The 22,171-nt window shown below is 43.8% G+C and overlaps 1 protein-coding gene across 3 annotated transcripts in view; it reads right to left on the reverse strand.

Annotated features, from left to right (window-relative positions):
- The window catches only part of arhgap23a (Rho GTPase activating protein 23a), a 67,568-nt gene that overhangs the window by 37,812 nt on the left and 7,585 nt on the right, over positions 1 to 22,171 (reverse strand). Inside the window, exon 1 of one of the 3 annotated variants that reach the window (XM_026164284.1) lies at positions 15,503 to 15,952. The exons of 1 other annotated variant lie outside the window; for it this stretch is intronic. In XM_026164284.1, the coding sequence (XP_026020069.1) occupies positions 15,503 to 15,556 (54 nt within the window). In that variant the 5' untranslated portion in view covers positions 15,557 to 15,952. Of the gene's footprint in view, positions 1 to 14,782; positions 14,805 to 15,502; positions 15,953 to 22,171 lie in introns of those variants that run through there. One more of the 3 variants, XM_026164289.1, reaches the window with a different exon arrangement.

Here is a 22,171-nt window from a genome sequence, read left to right on the forward strand (position 1 = left end):
AACAGTTAGTTTTAGTGAGGCGGGAGGAGTGCCTAATTTGGAAACAAAAGGTTTCTGGCTGTCTCACACCCTCTCTTTCTCTCGGTCACCCTTTCATGAACCATGACGGCACTTACAAAAACAGGAGGTTAAGTGAGAAAAAAAGAGAGATGGCTGGCAAAAGAAAAATGAAAATAAAGGCATTGAGTTACAGTTTATCTGATGTGAGCCACACGTGAGGAGCTCGAACAAAAGCACATGGTCTACTGGTTAGCCGAAACATGCCCGAGCAGGCAGACATCACCTGCATATGGGCTTAATTTAAATCATAACAGCATACCTTTTTTTATCTAACTTGTAACGATTTGAATGCTCAGTAAACAGCACTCGAGGTTTTTTCTTCCCCCCGTTTCTTTTAGATCTTAACCTGGGAGCGCAAAACTCCTGGAAATGTCAGGAAATCAAAGCCCGACATGCACCGCAGCTCTCAGAGGAGCGACGTCTCTGCCCCTCACTGCTCTCCGACAACAAACACATCTGTGGAAAGTGAAAACTGCCCGCTGGTGTAAGGGACAGATTAGTCTGGCGATATGTTTTAATCCCTCTCATAGTCGGATCATGACAGTGAGCCAACCGATTAACACACAGTGGCCTCCCTACCCTTTTTGTTTTCCCCACTGCAGCTTCCTCGCAAGGCAAAACAAAAGTCTGTCTCTTCTCTGCTGCATCTACAAAACAGAGCTGTGATGAGGAGAAAAAAGGCAAGAAAGAGCAGAGTGAAGCCATTCAGAGTGCTGACTGAGCGCTTGGTTGGCCTGTCGCTAACAAACCGCGCTGCAGACACAACCGTAGGGTGTCTTCTCTAAACACAGGCTGCAAGAAAAGGCACAAAAAGGGTCAGAAAAGGACAGACGGGGTTTGATGCTTACAATGACTGACACAACAAAGACAATACATAGATAAAGAACTTTAATATCATTATAATCTGACGTCTGGAAACCCTTGAGGAAAATCCCGTCGCCTCTGGTGAGACAAACTCCGGTGACACACTCAACATGTGCCAGGAAAGGCGATAAAGGAGCCCACATGAGTTATCTGTGTCATCACACTGGAAACTAAGGAATGATTCAGATTTTACCACAAATATATGCCCGATGCACCGCCACGGTTACCAAGCTCCGAGGGGGTCCCCCAAGATGAGTAACAAACAAATCAAAGCCACACTTTTTCCTTAAACAAAGCTGTTTGTCTTTTCCATTTTCCCACCAAGAATTGGGGACTTTTGTTTTTGCCTTTGTGCTTTAAGAAAACATTTAAAAGAGTGTTCACAAAGCGGCTGTGAAAAACTTTTCTGTGCCTCAGTATTTCTTAGGTTTAACTAAATATAATCTACAGTTATGAAACATGAGGCTATTTTAATAAAAGAATGAGTGAATAAAAGTTTTGTTAGAGCACATTTCACATGTAGCGGTTCAATAATTGGCTCTAGATGGCATCAGCATGGAGTCGATTTCTCCGTCTAGACAGACATTAAGCGTAATCTGCTGAAGTGGATTGTACAAAAGCAAGCGCTTGTGTGAAAAAAGGGGATGTAGCTGTTTTAAGATGGTTAATTTTAACTTTAATCTCCAGTAAATCCCCATGCCATGGAACCTATAGGCCTTTGTAACAGCATTCATGATGTAGTGAGCAGACAGCAGACACTAGAGGGCAGCTGCAACCCAGGGTCTAAAAGCAGATGGGTGGGGGGAAAAGCCCAGAGGGCACTGGGCCGCAGGGGATAGAGCAAAGGGTGATGAGCTACAAGTAAATGTAAAGTTTTACAACAATAGGTGGCATGAGTGTGTGCCCAGGGCGAGGAAGTGCAAGAAGCCGACCTATAAGCCGTTATCTGCGATTCGTGGTTGTAAATGAGTTACAAATGGATAAGCTCGGGGTGGGAGACTGTGGCTGGACATTAGGGAGGTCACACCTGTTGTGGTCTCTGTTGTGCGAAGCTCTGAGACGATAGCAGGTGCAGAGCGAGACGAAACGTGCAAGGGTCAGATATCTAATCAACACACAGCTGAGGTGGTACCGGGGTGGTCTAACCCTCCCTGACTGGCCAGAGGACTTTTACAACAACAACAACAACAACAACAACAATGCATGACTCAAATCTGCAAACCAGAAGAAGCGTCTTCTGTGTTAAACCCACTGCATTATGCATGCACTCCACATGACATCAGCCCAAGTGAGCTGGCTGAGAACTGAAATATCAACTCTTTAGTCACCTTTTCCCGCCCACTCACTCACACACTTAAGATATTATTAGCTCCATGAAGCTAATAATGTACAAGAAGTCTGTAATTACTGATATGAGTCAAGCTTTTAATCTGAACCGACATTACACTGCTTTAAAAACAGGCCACAAAAAGATTATTTCTATAATTAACCAGGTTAAGATTAATGTCTGTTTAGTCCCGAAAATAGTAAAAAAACATTGATGCCCAACAGCATGAAATCTGAAGCTGTGGTGTATCATAACGGAAGTCTTACAAAACCTGCCAAACCAGTGAATCTTTGGCTTTCAGTGTTATAGCATGTCACTCTTTTACTGCAGTGTTAATCAACAATCATTCGGCTGGCTTAACACATCAGATAAGTTGATAGTAACAACACAATCTCAATTAGGGACCTAAATCACAGGTAATCATTTAGCACTGATAATAACTTCTTAAATCATTTAACTAGGTGGACTAGGACTCCAGCTTCCCAAATGTGACAATCTGCTCCTTTTCACAAGAATTGATTCATTAATTCAATTTATATGATTCATTCATATAACCCATTTTTTGGAAATTATAACACAAAAAATGTGCCTATTGTGCTACTTCTGCCACAAGGGAACGCTGGGATACATGAGTCAGCCCGCCGGCCTACAAAGCATCTACGTGGACAAAAATGCCCGATACAGAGCAGGAAGCAGAACACGAAAGGGTGGGGGCTTTGACAGATGTTGGAGAGCGAACACCGGGGTAAAGGGGGGGAAACTTGGAGGGAATAAAAAATGAGGACAGAGAGTGATCTAAAGCAGAAGCAAGAGTCAGGAAGTTGAAGAGAGCAGATGGAGAGGAGACAGGAGAGGACGATTTAAACATCTGGGCTCAGACAGCGGCGGCGCAGGCGCGTATTTACGCAGAGACGCACTCTAAATACCTCCTCTATTGTTTCATTTAAATAACGCAGCACATAAACGACGACAGTCCAGACTGCACGGCTGGAGGCTAAACCACAAAAATGTCACTTCTTTGCTCAATCAAGCTAATTAAAGGCTAAGAAATGAATCCATTAACAGACAGTCTGCTGACAAATGATTAAACACACTAAGAGATGTGTAAGTGAGTGTTGAGAATAATCTATCCTATGGATTTTTGCCCTGTTTTCCAACTCGCGTTCCAAAAACGTGCACATCACCTCTTCTTTTAACAGAATTCTGGGATTGCTTGGGAAGAGAGGTGTACTCTTTAAAGCAAATAAATACTCAAGAGTTTGGGGACTCCTCTGGTATAGATTTTTTAAATAAGTCGTCAAATTCTGCTAATGAGTAACAGGTTTGGGTTGCAGGCAGGCAAACTGAGCACATGGACAATATCTTGGTATTGTCTTGAAAAGCATGCTGGCGGAATTGCAGCATGTATGTATCATTCAGCATTAATGCTGCCTTCACAGATGTGCAAGTAAGCCATGAAAACCCCTAAAAATAATCTCAGGCACACAGTAAGTGTCACTGTTTCTGAGTGTGTTTGAATTGCATCGCTTACGATAAAAGAACCAACTATTCATTGACATGGTTTTCAAAAATGCTCCTGGATCTATAAAATGATTTTCCTGTAAACAGCCTGAATATCAAAACCATCCACAGGCAGTTTACAAGATTCAGATTATCTGAATCTTTATTTAATCCCCATATATAGTTGTGTGAATGCCTCTTAAGTCTTCCACAGTGATGAACTTCTCCTCCAATTACATGTAACGTCCTCAGCTCCACTGGGATGATCTTCTTCATGTTGTTGGCCGGTGTTTTGTTTTAACATGACACAATCTTTGCAGGCTTTTGCTCTCCCCGTCTGAACTTTGTTGGACGGGCTTTCTGGAAGCAAATTCAAAAAGTTTCAACATCTGATAGTGTCGCATTTATACTTCTCAAATTTAATGGGTGGGTCTCTCGTGGCTATAAATTTTTCATAGCAAGGAGAGACCCGCAGGCCATATTGCATGGGATCAAACCTGGATGTATGAAGGAAAAGATGGTTTCTATTTGTGCATGTGATAAAGAGCGATGAAGCATACAGGCAAAACACACACACACACACACACACACACACACACACACACACACACACACACACACACACACACTATGACATACACTAAGTGGAGAGACGGTGCTCCACTTTAACCTAATTAACGAGAAGTGGCTCCTCTAGTCGACTGCATGTTTTATGTTCAGGTCACTTCGATAATAAAACGGAACTAAAATGAAGAAGAAGCTTCGTCTCTTACTGGATATTTCATGCATGCATTAACAGTTTAACTTTTTGTGTCCGCTTATTTTTTAGTGAAGGGTGAGAGCTCAAAGTTGCCATGAAAACTATCAAGTTGCCTATGTTTGACCTTAATAGTTACTATAGGTCTGAACTTTAAGACTCTCAGACTGTAAAACCACTTGGCTCATTTTAAAGAGCCAGGTGTGAATGCTAGATCCTTCCTCTCTTTTCAGACATGTCTGAAATCTGGAAGTCTGAAAACGTTCCACCTTTTGATGCATGAAAGATGTGTGACGGCCGAGCAGTCACCAAGAACGCTTAAATCAAAACACACTGGTTCCTGCTAAAGATCTGCTCTCTTTCCACGGTGTTTTTAGTCATGTCCCATCCCCTCACGCTTAGCCAAAGAACATGAAACAAAGAGGACCGAAACAACAGCCACATCCTGCTGCTTCTGAAAGCCACTATGAGGCGACGGCTGGGTTTTATCAGGTAAATTCCCAGCTGTACCGTATAACGAGTCTTCTGATACTGACGGGATCTATGACGACATCTGGCAGAGAGCTAACTAAATGTTGTATTCCCCACCCCTCACTGCTCCACTGTACTGACCACAACCGCTGGGAGCAATCAGAGCGTCACGTCGGAGCTCCACTGCAGTAAGATGCCCTCCCTTGCTACCCCTCCCTTCTTTTTCCCCTTTTTCCCTTTTCTTCTCTTTCTTTCCTGGTTGTTTTCAGAAGCAGGCCTCAGCAACAGAAAACCACAGGGCTCCAGCAGGCCTTTTGACTCTCTCCACCCCCCTCGCCCGCGTTTGGAAGAAGCGCGGCCGTACTTTGAGCCCCCTCTTCTCGGTTGCTTCCCTCTTCAGACCCACATGTATATATTTAGCTCATCTCTGCTTCTGTATAATTAACAGATGAAAATTATAACTTTGGGACTCGGAGATGACGTTGCTGTTCTCCTTGGCTGAAGCTGAACTTAAGCTTCAGCCCTAGGGGGGACAAAAACCAGGCGGCGGTCCAACATGTGGGGCGTGGTGGAGGCGATGCTAAGCCAGGTTGGGAAACTGAGCGAGGCAGTTAAAAAAGAAAGAGAAAGACGACTGCAGAAAGGAGTCAGAGTGTTTATTAGAGCTAGCGAGATGGCCTGCTTGACTGCCTCCATCAGCCCTGGAGTTTCCATTTGTGGTCATCTGGTTCTTACATTCCTGCCATGCACCACCGCTCACACCACGCCGAGGAAGTCTCCATCACTAAGTTCACACAGGACTGTACAATCCAGCAATTCTCAAAGCTGAGTCTGGGGTGTAGAGTAGCCATTTAGGGAGCTCTCAGAGTAGTGAAGAATAGTTTAAGTTAATGAAAGTTTTTCTTATGTTTGGGTCTCACAGATGGAATCTGATCACCTGGGAATCTGTGGGTTACGTCTGGGTATTTGGGGATGTGAAAATAGTTTTAAAGACTGCTTTTGCAGATGCACGAGTACACTGATGCAGCTCTTAACCCAGCTGGACAAATTCCCACTGTCTAAAAGTTCAGTAAGATTTTCCAATATTTCACATAGACCATCTCAAATTAAGATCAGTGTTGTGATTCACATGACTCTCCACGGGCTCGCAAAGTCTCTCTTTAACAGTGTACGCATGATGCCACCGGGCAAAAGATAGCAACTGCACGTAATCAATTACTACAGTTTAAAGGAGTTTGGAGGCAGACACATCAATTCTTCCCTTTTTCAATCTAGTCAAATCTGAAGCACAGCCAAACGCATGTGATGCAGAGGTCAAGCGAAACTTGCTAGGCGTGATTTTTCTGGCAGTAACTTCAGCTTCTGTTCTCACTTTGAGATAAACCTGGTGATCCTCAGATTAAATCCAAAGGGGCTTTTGCAAACCATCTCTTCTCTTCAGCATTCCCCAGCAGAGCAGAGATGCTCTGCAGATACTGACTGGCATGTTTCGAATACAGGGCGATCGTCCCACGCTATCACTTCATCTGCTCCTTCCTGTTGACTGTGATGTAAAACCCTGTTTAGTCCTAATATTCGAGCAGATCCCAAAGGCACTGCCCTTTTGAGCGCGCCGAGCAACGATGAGATCCATATGCCAAGCTGATGATGCTATGTCTGCATCTTTAACCTCTGTCACTCTGTATTAGCAGCCTTTTAATGCAACCCAGAGACTGTTCACCCTGCCGAAATAAACTGTCCTTTTGTAGCCTCATGACTTCTATCACCTCAGAAAAGAAGGTCAAATTTGCCACCTGAAGGAAATTAGGCTCGCGCTTGTATTCTTATTTTGCTTAGCTAATGGGACGCCTGGAGAGGCCTCCAACTGTTAACACAGGAATCATACACTCGCATATGTTTTCACTCTGTTATTCGGATTAAAGACACGTTGCCATTGCTTATAGTGAAGAGGAAAGTTAACAGAAACACACTGGACTGTTAGTTTTCACTCTGTAAACTCAGGGCGGTGGGTGGGTGGGGGGGTTGGATATACAAGAACTGTACAAAAACAAACCCTTCATGGCAAAAACCTACATGTGAATACCCGCTGCTTTAAGGATGACATTCTGCTCACAGACGGCACATACAGACAGAATTGAAAGCAGCGGCGGCAGCAGAGTATCCTGAAAGGAGATGCCCAAAGAAGGAAGCAGAGAGGGGATCAAAGCAACGAGCGATTCACAAGGAAATGAAAAAACAAGAAAGCTTCAAATTCGGAAGAAGCCAGAGAAGAAGAAAAAAGTACTACTCTATTAATAAGAACTGTGACACACACAGTCACACACAGAGAGGGAAAAAGACCAACAAAGAGTAGAGAAGAGAAGGAAGCCGGAAGAGATACGAGTGAGAATAATGAAGCTCAATGTGTGCAGAGTTAGAGTTGAGTTTGAGTACATCTGAATTCATGCAAACCTTCAGCCAACAGAACACAACTGCTGTGTATTTGCCTGAGCAAGTAAGGCTTCACATCAGCCTAGAGACTGATCAGCGACCCCCTTTTAACCCCAGGTTGCTAGGGAAAAATGTCTATTTCCTGCTCAGCTGGTGAGTGGTTGTTGGCTGATGCTATGTGAAATAGGTCACAAAGAGATATACAGTCTGGAAAACCTCCTTGCCATTGCTTTGGTTGCAAAAAGACTGCCAAAGTTACCTGTCGTTTGCATGGAAAATGCCAATTTATCTGCAAACATTCTTTCACCAGTTGTTAATACAAATTTTTCCCTAGCGGCGGCAGTTATCAGGGAGTCGCAGAGGTGACCATATCCCAGCAAACTAAATGTTGTGCTCTACTCTTCTTATGCTCATGCTTTCTCAAAAATTTAGTCCATATCTGGTAATCATTTTTGATTTCACCTTTAGTTTGGCGCCTTTGATTTTAAGCTTTTAAGCTTTTGTGTCTCACATTCCTGAGCCACATTCCTTAGCTTGATTTCACTTTCAAATCAAATCCATATATCTGGATTAAATATGGGTTTCTTTGCTCTAAATTTAAAAGAAAGAAAAATAAGGGACCCAAATTTTTTAAGTTTGCAAACTCCATAGTGTAGTAGTTTACACTTCCACCAGACAAGGACACACAAACCCCTCAATGTTAAATTAGGACGGGCATCTGGGATAAAAACTTTCCCAAATCAAACAAGAAGGTACAAACTGTAGTGACCTCCTTGTAAATAAGGGTCTGTAACAGCTGGTCACCCATCAGAATCAGCTGATTCTTTCTTTACAATACTTTTAGCATATCTAATGATATTTAAGAGAATATGAATATTTTGGGAGGTGTAGGTTGAAATTTGCTGCTTTTCGATTAGCCTTAGTTGTCCCAGCTTTCTTTGACAGATTGGCAGCCTGTCTAGGATGTACCCCACCTCTTACCTATAGCAGCTGGGATAGGCTCCAGGCTCCCCACAACCCAAAACCATCACCCTGAAGTGGATAAGTGGAAAAAAGGATGGATGTCAAAATTTGAAGCTAAAACTTGGATATTTTTTTTTTAGCAAGGATGTTTTTTTCTCTTCTGACTGTAGTTTCTTGTTAAGTGTTGAAACCCGAATACAAGCAGCATCAAGCTACTGATTTAAAGCTGCACAATAACAAAGTGAGACAACATCTCAGAGTAATGTTACACACAAAACCAGCAAACCAAATAAATCGTATGACTAGGATTATCCATTGAGAGAATCTAAGCGAATATGTAAACAGAGACGATGTTGTGCTCAACCACCAGGCATCAGGAAAACCACAGCGCTTTATCTTTTCCCAGCATCCTTAGCTCATTAGCCTCCTGATAATCTCTGTCCCATGATTTCACCAGACTGTCAAAACAGCCTTCCCGTCTGAGACCGCTTACAAATAGCACGAAACACACCGTTGCTGTTGTTGTTGCGCGTGCATGCACACTGCAGCACTGCGGCCTGGGATGTTTGGGAAACAGAGATAGAGGTTAGTGAGTCAGCGCTCAACCTCCAATGAAAAAAAAACAGCGATCTACCGTGTGTGTGACCTGCAATTCACAGTTCATCAACTCACAACTGCAGCTTTGATGGACGGTACCTGGCCGGCTGTCATTTACAGTATAAACAACAGAGCAGCATTTCTGAGAAGTTAAATACAGTGAGCAAACATCATCTCATTAATAAGCAAACACAACTCTTCTTCTTTTTCTTCTTTGGATGCTTTAACATTTCGCATCACACCGAAAAAGAAAGTTACGTTAGCGCTCTTGAGCCATCACGTGTAATTGGAGATTCATATCATGAAGACACACTGAAACAAAAATAAACACAATTTCTGATGTTTTCTAATCAGCCTGGTTGGTTGAAACTAAAAGGATTTTAATGGGCTCGTTATGCATCCACTTATGCAATCAGTGCAAATGGTGCATATTATATGATGAGAGGGAGAAGTTGGGTGGTTATATGGAAGTTATGGAGGAACAACCTCTTTTTCTTTCCTATTTCTTTACCTTTCAGTGCTTCCCCTCACATGACTCATAAGGATTCTCCCGATTTTGTTATCTTCCCTTTTTCTTTACCCTTCCTCCACCCTAGTCTCTCTCACATTCCAGTGCAATCCCCGCTGTTTGCAAAAAAAAAAAAAAAAAAAAAAAGAAGTGCACAGCTGATGAGAGCAAGATGCATCGCTCCATATAGTGTTCTGCAAACACACACTCGCTCTTAAGACAGCTCTCTCTTTGCAAAAACAGAACATGTGCAAGAAAAGTAGAACTGTGCACAGTCGACACCGAGACGAAACAACATGCAGGATCAGATGATGTGAATGTAAATCAGTCACACAGGAGCCCTTGGTTAACCCTTGTGCCCCCCTGCTGCACACAGTGACAGGCGTTCCCGCCTGCCTCTTTAGCCTCTTTACTGGGGGCCAAGTGTGTGACGAGTGGGGCCCCTAACCTCTGAACCTTGACCCTGAGTCAAACCTCACCCTGAGCTGCTGCCTTCAGACTGATCCTGCAAGCAGATACAGACAGAGTCAAGTCTGCATTTCCAAACAAGACCTGGCGTGCTCTTCATTCTTCAATATGTCAACAATAAACCCCTCATGCAATGTAATGTGCTGTACAACAGCCTCATATTTTCCTTTGCAGAAACAACACTTCGAGACACACACCAACACAGCGTCTTTGTAGGCACAAATACAAAGAGGTACTGACGCATGCCAGACCATCGACAGGCTGAATCTAATTAGCTCTCATCTGTTTCTGAGAGAGAGGCTTTGTTTTACACCAAACCTCCCACCGCCTGCCAGTCAGACGCCACAGGAAAATCTCCCAGTTGAGGCACAACACAGGCCGAGCGTGCCCTGCAAGAGAAGGGCTAGGTAGGTATGAGATCCGTCACTTTTCACCCAGCAGAGCGTCTCACCAGTGTGTAAATAATTAGAAATTCTCTTAATTCTTTGGCCAGTTTCAGAGAACAGCAATGCCTCCCAGGAAGCACAAATATCAAGTTATTTGATTATGATGGTTTATATACAAACTTGAGTTCCACTTCCATTAAACTTAACCAAGTAGTTTTGGGCGTCTAAACCTACCCGCTGAGTGAAACTGAACATAAATAGCGAGTGAAAGCCCAATAACAAAGCACAAAACACAAACAGGAAGTGATCTGCAGACTTATGACTTGTGCTATCCTGTAGTTCTTTAAAAATGAACTCTTATCCCTCACTGTCCAGTGCTGCTGAGGCTCTGCAGCAAGAGATCTTGTGGATCTCTACAACTCCCATAGCACCGGGACAGAACGGCAGTATCTGCATCCTGGGATGAGAACATGTTGCACATGTGCACAGAGCATCATGCACACCCTATAAAAGTCCTCACCTTTCATCCACTGCATAATAAACAGATACAAATGTAAAATTTTTAAAAACAAAACTAAACCAATTACTGATGCTTAACCGTGGCAGAGAGAAATGCAGACTGGCTGACTACCTACAGGAAGATCAATAAGGAGCCATTTAGTAGCAGAAACACGCCTGCTTTGCAGAGCTACAACAGCTGCTCCCCTTGTACCACAGCAAACAAGGTCAATGATGACTGATGTCCTTCGCCTACCTTTATACCGGCTGGCCCATGTTTGTACAACATCAAGGACTTCCTCATGCACACATGGGGGAGAAGGCCAAATTAAAACTCTCCCAGAGCTAGTTTTCAGACTGGCCTCAATGCCAAAAAGCATCTGTGCGTGTCTGTTGTGTGTACGTTTCATGCACCTGCGCACAGATTATGAGTTTTAGGTGTAACTCTGACCCTTTAAGTAGGATGTAAACAAGCAGGAGTGGCTAATTTTGCGAACACCTGTGTGCTTGACTGTGTCTGAGTGTCATTAACATGTGTCAACACACACACAGACTCACAGGGTTAATAACTGTGGATGTGAGGTGTGAGAGCAGCGGTGCAGCTGTTGTCTCTGGGTTAGAGGAATGCAGCAGGGGTGACGGCGGAGGGGAGGAGGTGTGAGGTACGAACTGACTGATGTAGGATGGTCCATTCAATTTAAGTGATTTTCTTTTTTTAATACAGCGCCAAATCTCAACAACACATCCTGCAATAACACAGAGAAAACACAAACTTTACTTTACAGTGTGCTCTGTGTAGCTTCGCCGATATTTTGGGTACTGCTTGATTCTGTTTGATTCTGTGGACAATCCTGTCCCATAATGCAATGCACAATACAAGCAAAGGAATTACTTTCGTGGCTGGAATAACAAAAACAAAAGGTGCACAACAATCGTGGAACAGCTTTAATGAGAGATTAATGCATTTTGGGGCTTTTTTTGTACAGTTTCCTGACTTGGCTTATCTTTTGACTCCACTGTTAACAATTGAATCGCTATATTAAACAATTTAATTGCAATATATGGTGTAATAAAGAAATATTCACAGCTTATACGTCGTATTAGCCTATGAGTTGTAGTATTAGTACATTGCAGCTGATCCTAAACATTTTTGTTTTACCATCCTCAAAATGAAACAATGTAACCAAATGACTAAAAGTACAAATATCGATACGATAATGTCATCCTATCACTCCCTCAGTACGAATACTTCGGATCCAAATGTGGATATTAAAACTTGAAGGTCCTGTTAGCAGATTCACCTACAGATGTGACTCTGCTTCATGGTGGCGGTGACACTTACCACCTGTTTGACGGTAAAGTGAACCAACGTTTACTTTAACAGTACAGAGCAGTGAATGAAAGCAAAACGTTTTTTGGAAAATGCATATTTTGTAAAATAAAAAAAGAAGTCCAAGAAAGCCTAACCGTTTTGAAAATCTGTAAAATAGTCAGCACTGCAGCATCTGCTCTGCGATGTGCCTACTACGTGGTGAGGCCATCTGCTAATGATCACTGAAATGCTTTCCTCTGCAGCCTCTTACAGATGCTTTCAGTTAAGGTTGCCTTGACCAGGAGCTGATCCTGGACCTGCAGACTGTTCTGTGGTCTGAGGTCTGCAGCCTCTCTGAGGTGGTTGTCCTGTGATCCACTGCCTCTGCCAGAAGAGGTTTTCTCTGAGGCAATGAGCAACTTCTGAGACTGGACCTCAGTGTGATAACTGTCTCCAGATCAGTAGAGAGAACTGAAGGATTTGCACATAATAACAGCTACAGGGTGATGCTGCGTTAGTCTGCAGTGTATCAGTGAACAAACACAGGCGTGCCGCAGGGACAAACGTGAGCTTTAACATCGACCAGCTCAAGGCAAGATTTTCATAAAAGTGCTCTCATGTTTCCCATCATCAACATATTCCAGCATCACGTGGCACAATGCAGCATTAGACATCAGGAGTGCCGCTCATCCTGCCCTCTTCCCCCTCCCTGCTCTCCGCTGCCGGTATCGATCTCACCCGCAAACGCTGCACTGCTACATTAGAGCAGAACTGCTAACAACATTAAACCAGTCCCACTGGACAACATCATAACTGCTCTCATCACACAGACACTTTCCACCCTTCCTCTTCTCTGTGCTCGAATGTTGGAGGAACACACAAAGCCTGATTCACTTTGCGCCTCATTTTGACAAATTAGACATTTTATTAGATTCTAGTGTCATCCTGCATCTCGCTAAGGAATAATGTTCAATTGTGCGCTTGCCAATACTCGGGCAAGAGAGGAGAACAATCCCGATCATTTCCATCTGTGCTGATGGATGTATGCGACTCATTTCCTGCACCATCGCATAAAAAATAAATAAAAAGACACTGCTAAAAAGAAGAGCAGGGTGTTGGCTGAAGCACAGGGTTTAGAACAGATCAGGAACTGAAATGAGACGAGCTGAACTCAGCACAGAAGCCTCTGCAACAAGAGACAGCTAAGGCTTTCTGAGGGATATCAAACCCTTTGAATTTTATGAGTTCCTGTTCATTTCAATTACAGTTTTATGTGGGAACACGCACGGCATCAAAGTGTTTCATGTTTTACTGTGATACTACATAACAGATAAAAGTGAATTCAGTGGGTCTGAAGGGGCTTTCGCAGCTCTGTTGCAGTGACATAAAACAGCAGAGGCTCAATCAATGTGCGACCACACAAGAGGAAGTGTTGCTCTTTGCTGGAGGTGATAAACTCTGCAAGAACAGAGAGGAGGGAAAAAATGTAGAGCCGAGCTATAAAAACAGACAAATTCCTAATTACAGCAAGACTGAGCGCGCCGCGGAGTGACTGCGGAGGTTGATTCCTTCAGAGCAATTTTGCAACACACGGCAGAGATACTGGCAAAGGTAACCTCGTCACCCTGTCAAACACACACAAAGATGAATGAAATTTACCAAAGAACAAAAGCAAATATCTGCTATTTCAGGGAGATAAGGACCCTCAGAGGTTAAATCTGAGCAGACACACACAGCACCCGGCCAGTAAACCGAACGCAGCTGTGTAGATCAGGAATGCACAAGTTGTTTTTCTTATATTAATCTGTAGTCCGCATTGAGCCGGCTTTAAAAATGCATGCACACTTGGTGCCATGGGAGTTTGGTCTGGGAACACTGGGTTTAGGAAATAGTAAGACAGGTTTTTCGCTCTGAATTCATTCATAGAAATAAATAAATAATATTTAAAGACACTGTCATTTTTCAACATACAAGGTTAATGTCAGCTTTTCAACCCAAATAACATTTTTTTTCTAAACTAAACCAAGTAGTTTTTGGTGTCTGAATCTAACTGCTGAGTGGAAGTTAACATAAATAGCAACACAAAGTGCAAAACACAAACCAACCAAACAGAACATGAACTGCAGTCTTCTGACTTGTGCCACCTAATGTGGATCCTGTAGCTCTTTAAACGTGAACTCTTGTCTTTCAGTGTCCTGTACAGCTGAGGGGATCTGTACAACTCCAGCACCGGGGCAGAACAGCAGGGATGAGGTACTGCTGAGAGGGCTCGGAGCCTCGTGTACTTAGCAAGCTGTGTGACAACCTCCGCTGAGTGACAGCGGAGGTTGATGATTTCAGAGCAATATTGCAACACACAGCAGAGATACTGGCAAACATAACCTCGTCACCCTGTCAAACACAAAGATGAATGCAATTTACCAAAGAACAGGAAATATCTGCTAGTCCTGCATTTTCACGGTGGAGCCATATCACACAAGAAGATAAGGACCCTCAGAGGTTAAATCTGAGCAGACACACACATGCAAGCAGACCTCTCCTCTCACATCATGACTTCACTATGAGTGCTTCAATGCACAGCTCCAGAGCCACACCAACAGACATCCAGAGCATTGCTCAGGAGAAAAAAACAACAACTTACCATTGCATGTATATCTCTGCAGGCTTAAAACAGCTGCTGTAAGTGAGTGATGGTGGCCGCGGTATCTTGTGATGCTTATTGAGACCAAGTCACACCTTTCCATCTTCTCATTTACTGTTACACCACCACTTCGTGTGTCAGCAGTCATCTCCCACCACTTTACAGCTTATTTGTAACAGATTAAAAGCAGCAGACCACCAGTTTTGATTAAAGGTAGCATCCCCTGATGGAGCTAAATCAATTAAGACTCCCCATGCAGCCAAATCCGCGTGATTAATATGTTTGATTTATGAGGAGAAGCTCGATACTAGTGGAGGAGTGACGCACCATCCCCATTTGGGACGTCCCGTCTGGACTGACAGCTCCTCCGCGTCCCGATGCAGTCCAGACGCGGACAAAAGACTGAACCCACCCGGGCGTAAAATGGGACGTTCGCTTTCGTAAAGCGGCTGATTAAATTCATTTCTTTGCGCACCACTTGCGTCCACAGCAGCGACGCAAAAGCTGCAGAAAAACCCTGATCAAACACTTATTTCTGTACAGTATGACTGTGAGTGTGTGTGTACACAGTGGCTATGTAAACTACAGTTAATCCTCTTAGGAAATCACGCTCTCTGACCGGCCCGAGCGCGCACCGCTCCACAGCGCAATATGTCCAAGTATCAATACCTCTAACGACAAGTAAGGAGCAGGACCACACTGTCAGCTCGGCGTACTTACGTGGTTCTCAGAGTAGGGAGGTATTCCAACAAGGCAAAAAGCAACTCCATTCATTGGACAGCAGAAACTGTTTGGCTGCAACGAGGAGAGGCAGATTTGTTGCCGCACAGGCAGACGGGGAGCTCTGAGGGTAACAATGCTCCAAACACAAACTTATATATTCGACACTTTTCCAGCTTCCTTCCTCCTAGAAGGAAAAAAACAACTCCCAAGTCTTTTCCCGTTGTTTGGGGCAGTCCGGTGCGCTGCCCCTCCGCCTCCTCCTCCTTTTCTTCTCCTTCTTCTTCCGGCAGACCGCATCAGTTGTACATATCTAAGTCCCTGCGAACTCGCCCTGCCTGGAAACTGACTGTAGCGGCATCAAAATACAAAGAGGGGGTGCACAGGAAGCCAAGAGACTCCGCCTTCAAAGTAAAGCTGGAGAGAGGAATGTGTCCAAATTCCCAAATTCAAAGAAACAACTTCCAAAAGAAAAATATTTCTGGAAGCTGTAGATAAACATTAGTGCTGTAGTCATTTATCGTAAGATTTAACAGTCTATTTTTATTCGCTGGGGGGGGGGGGGGGGGGGGGGGGGAGGCAATTTTGGACTTGCCATCAATAGAAATGCTCTAAACGTGGATGAGTTTGAGAGAAGGTATCTAGTCGATTTAAAGCCGTTTTTAAGCTTTTATGGTTGCTATCTGCACCGGAAGTGAGCTGTTTTAGAGTACTAAACTTCACACGGAGAGAGTCAAATTAAATGAGGGTGCGTTGGATAAATCTGTGCGCTCCGCCCTGCAGACGCGAAGCATGCGGGCTCCCTCTGGCTGTGCGCTGAACGAGAGGAGGGCTCCAAGCCAAAAGCACACCCAACACAGCTCTGATCGGAGTACCTTAGAAACTGAATTCGAGTACTGTGAAAATGCAAAAGCAGCGCGTATAAAAGTCACTGTGTCACAATAATTATCGGTGAAATTAAAAGTGAAACCTGACAAACTAGATCTAACCAGTGTTGTATTCTTATATGCAACACTTTTATGCTCCATCATTTTGATGTGGTGCTATTTTAAAAAGTTTTATGTCCTACTAAATATTCAATTCACTGTATAAAGATGGACTTAAATTTAAACGCACTCCTATAATCTGGAAAGTGACTGTAAATGTATAGTTATTACACATTGCTTTATATTTTGCTTTCGAGGAGCCAGACCTTCTTGTAACTTTTACAGTGGCCTTGAACAACAGTTCTCCAGGCTTTCAAGTTTTCCTTTTGGCTTTCCAACTGCCATTTCAGTCACTTTCAGTCCACTCCTTGTAACTGAGGAATTTGTTGTTGTTTGTTAAACCACTTATCGCTGACCTATGAAGTATAAAAACAAAACATACAATATGAACGTCCTATTTCTTTGCTGAACCTATGAAATGTCAACAATAACACAGTCTGACACAGTCTGTCCCTTAAAATGTCTAAAACGTAAACTACAGTAGGCACTACAAGTATTTGTCTGACTCTACATTACGTCTTATTGATTAAATTGTACCAGGAGATGCCGGACTAGAGCAGCGCAGATACTGAAGGACCCGTCCATCCTGGCAACAAACTGTTCCAACTTCTGCAATCTGGTAGAAGGTTCCGCATCTTCCGGGCAAGGAAAGAGAGACTCAAGAGGAGCTTCTATCCCCAAGCCATCCGTGCCCTAAACACACACACCCGCCCTCTCACATCATCTATAATTGACTGAGTCAGGACTCTTCCAGACACTAAACCAAGGCACAATGTACATTTCAATTCCTTTAATTTTAAATATGTTTATATTGTCTATCCTGTAAAATAGTCAGATGTCTATTCATATCAATGTACAGAATTCACCTGCTTGCTGCTACTACTGCACATTCACCCAATGTATATACTACATATATATATATATATATATATATATATAATGTTCTTCCTCTACACCCCCCCCCCAAATTTTTTTGCACATGTCGAGGAGCGTGTCAGGCTACATTTCACTGTGTGTTATACTTGTATAACTATGCATGTGACAAATAAAGAACCTTGAACCTACTGTGAATGTTGTCATAAGGGAACCAGATCACCTCTGTAACCCAAGGTGATGTGTTCAAACCCACAAAATACTCACTTTACTCAACAGAGCTCAATTAAACAGCAAATATTCAGATTTAGATAAAGAAATGAGTGAGTCAGTTTCTGGCATTTTGCTTAAACAAATAGTTAGCTGCCTAATCATCATAGATCACACAGAAAAGCAACCTCCCAATGAGTATTTACTGTAAAATTAACCACAGGGTTGGGAAAACAATGCATTAGGTATAATTTCAGGAGTAGCAAGAATCTCGGGAATGTGGATATGACAGAAAAAAAGGCTAAAGAAAGCCTGAAAGGATAATTCATTGATAGCTGTTCTAATTCTTTTCCCACCCAGAGCAGTCTGTGTATTCTCGGAAAAGTGTTGAGATTTGTATTTTTGGATGCAGTTCATGTGACTCAATAGATGTAGTCAGAGGAAGTTTACTCATAAGTACAAAAGGAAGTGTAGTCTGCCGCCAGGAGGATACAGTGTAACTACATATGCTCCATGGCATCATATAAAGTGCAAATAAAAACTTCAGCACGAGCTATGGATAAAAAATAAATACAATTTTTTAAAAAGAAGATAAAATTGTTGAGATTGGGGTCTTTGGCTGCTGTGATGACTCAAAGCTAGGGGGGGGGGGACCCATGTGGCTGCTATTACTCTGAAGGGGTATGAGTATCAGGGAGCCACTTCAAAACCTCCTTGCCTGTGAGGAAACCAACTGGAATCATAGTGGGAAAAAGCCGCTTACGGGAGTCTTCCCACGCCAAGAGCCACAGCTGCCAATTCAGCTTTCATCTCTGCATGTCTGCTCAGTCTCCATTCATGGACTCCAACCTCTGCTTCAAGCCTGCCTGGAGACACACAATCCCTGCCAAAAGCTTACAGGGGACACTCTTCGAAAGCCAGAGCTATGACCTTCACTCATCCCTCATTTGACACAGACAATTACCATATGTGTCCTAAATCCACCCCCAGGTTACACATCTACAGCGGTCAGAGTAGTTTCAGTGAATATCAGATTGTCCGTAAATCCACCATGGCGGAGCAAGAGACTTAGCTGGAGTATCCCCGTCTTAAGGTGGGAGAGAAGGGCAGATGGTCTCCGAGAGTAAGAAGGGTAATGGTGCAGACGGTCTGGTTCACAAAGCTTGGTTTCTGGTGTGGGAAAAGGGGGGTTTCATGGAGTGTGAGGGATGTGCAGCTGGACACTTTATATCTTAACTCTGACCTGGGATCAGGATCTAACTCTGCAGCCTCTTTCTGCGGTCAGTATGTTTTTAATTCAAGCAATCGGAGGCATAAATCAGTCTTTGCCGTGACATTCTTCTGTGGGAAGAGCGATCCTATGTTGGAGACCCCTCCTGAGTTGGGGCTTGTCCACATCTTATCCCATATTGCATGCAGATCCACAGTCACGCAACACATTAATTTCCCTGTCAGGCAAGCAAAATGGGCTTTCTATTATTGATGGCTGGTGGTAGGCTGAGAGTAAAGAGGTGCAGCAAGGGAGGGAGGGGGAGAGAAAGATTTGTGTACTTGAGGGGCTGTGTGTTATATCTGAGCAGGTGGCTATAAAAGGTTGTTGTTGAAGGACAGGAAGGAGTAGTAAGTGCAGGCAGAAGAAAGCGTTTTTTTCTCCTGCACTTGACGGCTAACACATCCCTGAGTCGGGCTTACTCACTGACACACATCCTCAGGCGCTGGGTATGTCCCCCACGACTGACTGAGTAAGCCCCGATCTGTGACTGTGATGTGAGGCGACACCCCTCCCTCCCCAATCTCTTTCCCTCGAGGGTCAGCTGGGGATGAGCAGAGAGCATCCAGAGCCTCTCCTCAGCCGTTACATAATCGCGCACACAGCCCGACGCCTTGTGGGACCAACCCATAAACAACCATCATCCTATTTGCTCGCTCGACCGCTCCCCCACCCCTCGACTCCCGCCTCCCTCCGCTGGCCCGACGCTGCCTGGCTGAGGCTGTAAAGGCGGCAGGACGGATGGATGGAATGGTGGGTGGGCATTCCTCATACCATTCTAGGCCACCTCGCACAGCTTGTGCACTAGGATGCTACTATTCATTGTTATCACTCCATTTATTCCAAGCTAACCCCGCCCAGTCCTCACGCCCAAGGCTTCTATCTCCTAATTCTTTCATATCTCCTCTATTTCACTTCACTTCCCCTAAGTTACTGTGCCCAGCCTCTCAGTAAATGTCCGTAACGCCCTCTGCACACGCTTACTTCATGTCTGAGGAGTCTAGTTGCCAGAACTTCTCAACATCGTTCTCCTTAAGCTTCTACAGAGTCGCTCTATATCCGTCTCCTTGATACTGTTGCATTTAATGATGGTACTTGGAGGGTTTTCCTACTGCTAAGAGCCAAAAGGAAACATTGTGGAAATCCTGCCAAGGTACACTATCTCCCACTCGCTTTCAAATCTATTATAAAGAGTAACCATCTTTAAATCCTTGTTTCAAATGTAATAAAAGGCTGATTAACATGTCCTCGGTTTGATAGCGTGAAACATGACCTAAAAATTGACCTCCCATATGCTTGCGCTGTAGTAATTCTCTCAGCTGCTCATTGCTAAGCACATCTGAACATATGTGAGCGTGTGATTGCAACGTGGGTGTCAAAGATGAGAAAGAGACAGGTTGAAATATTTATGTATGTGTGAGTAAGATGTAGTTATGAAAGCAATTCTGCTGTATGTCTCACTCTGAGACATAAAAGCTCCCGTGGCACTCCTTTGAAGGGTGTTATGGGAAGTTTGAGAGGGAGAGCGATGACCCCATGGATTCCAACCAGAGCCATGACCCCCCCCCCCCCCCCCCCCCCCCCGCATGACAGAGGAGTCCTCTTTGTCTGGCCGGACAACTGGCACGAGAGGAGGAAACAGCTGACCAGGCAGCTTAAACGGACAGAGAGGGACTGTAACTGTACCGCATACCGCTACATAAATAAAAGTAGTTAAACACCGAGCCTGAATTGCAGCCTTTGCCGCAGCTTTTGTAATCGCTTGATGCTGTGCCAAGCGACTGAACCCCATTCAGAAGATGCTTTCTATTCATGCTACACTGATTTCTAAGAGCTTCATTTACAAAATGATGCAGACCTTTCATTTGTGCTTTTGGATTTTGTAGCCATTTTGCAGTAATTGGTTTCCATTTATTTCTGCATGCTTAAAGAGATTGACACGGATGAATGTGACGTCATTTGTAAGTGGTAACGGGGTTTACAGGAAGGTTAACAGGGAAAGTGTTAGTAATGTTTTTATTAATATGGATAAGCATATATAGACTAAGATTGTGCAATGGTCATATTTCAGTTCCCAAAAGTTGCAAGCTATTCCCTTTTCTCTGCTCATTTCCTGTCATTCTGCACTGTGCTTGTCGAAAAATAATAAACAGCCGTTTTCCCAAATGAACTTCAACTCTGGGAGAAACATTGTTGCCCTTCCTCACATCAGAAGATAGTCTGCTTCACACTTGTTCTCACTATTAACCTGCTCAATTTGAATTCACTATTAGACGGACCAAGTAGGTAACATCACAGGTATTTTGGGAACTAGGTGCTAGGGATGGAGCGTAGTCACGACTGTTGAATTACCAGTTCGTTTGATGCCCCTCTGTCAGGTAATGCCCAGAAAGCTTTAGGTTTACACCAAGAGCAGAGGGAACAACAGCTTGGCACACTGAAAGCTCATTGTTTTGTTTTGTTTTTTGTAGCTATGGTCAGTAACGAACCTCCTTGATATTATAACATAGCATATACTCTTTTCCTTGTTTCTCTATTGACCTGTAGGCCTCCCTCACCCATCTCTACATTTCACTGTAATCCCCACTCGCTCTTGCAGCTGCCTCGCTCATTCCTCTATAAACAACTAAAGGCCTGTGGGCACCCAATCTGCAAAGGTAGAGACAGGTTAGGCTCAGAGCTTTTGTTGCTGGAGCAGACATTGAGCTGGGTGTAGGATGGAGAGAGTGACTCATTGCAGACACACACACACATGCAAGCCACACACTACTGCTAGCCTGGGGTTTACACTGGACATGCTGATACGCCATATCCTATAGTGCACGATCCAGTTTCCACTGCAAAAAGAACCCTTTGTATCAAAGATAGAGGTTTATGGGTTTTTATGCATATAAGCCTTTTGTAAAGAGAGTTTAAGTCCCATCTTCCTGTACAAGCTTATACATTATCTCATCTCCACTCATGAACTGCTGGGCCTCAACTTCTTGGAGTTTTCTTTTTGATACAGAAGCAGGCCTTAACATGGAGACAGCTGATAAGAACAGCCATGCGGGAGTGTTTGAGATAAAGGAACAAAGAGAAGGAAATGCCCAGAGTCTAACAAGAAGACTAATCGATGTTCAGGTGTTAGTGTCAGTACACATGAGTGGAGAATTAGCATCCTGAGATCGCCAGTGTGTCTCCCCATCAATGTATTCCTCAAAGTTCCAGACAAATACAAAAAACAACAAGGGCTGAAATAGCTTCCAGGGGTTTCCACTATTTCTATAAATGGCCACTGTTACTATAAATGCTTGGCACACATTCTTCAAAAGGACAACCTCTTCTTTT

The sequence above is a fragment of the Astatotilapia calliptera genome, chromosome 4 (genome assembly GCF_900246225.1).
Source record: "Astatotilapia calliptera chromosome 4, fAstCal1.2, whole genome shotgun sequence".
Lineage (NCBI taxonomy): Eukaryota > Metazoa > Chordata > Actinopteri > Cichliformes > Cichlidae > Astatotilapia > Astatotilapia calliptera.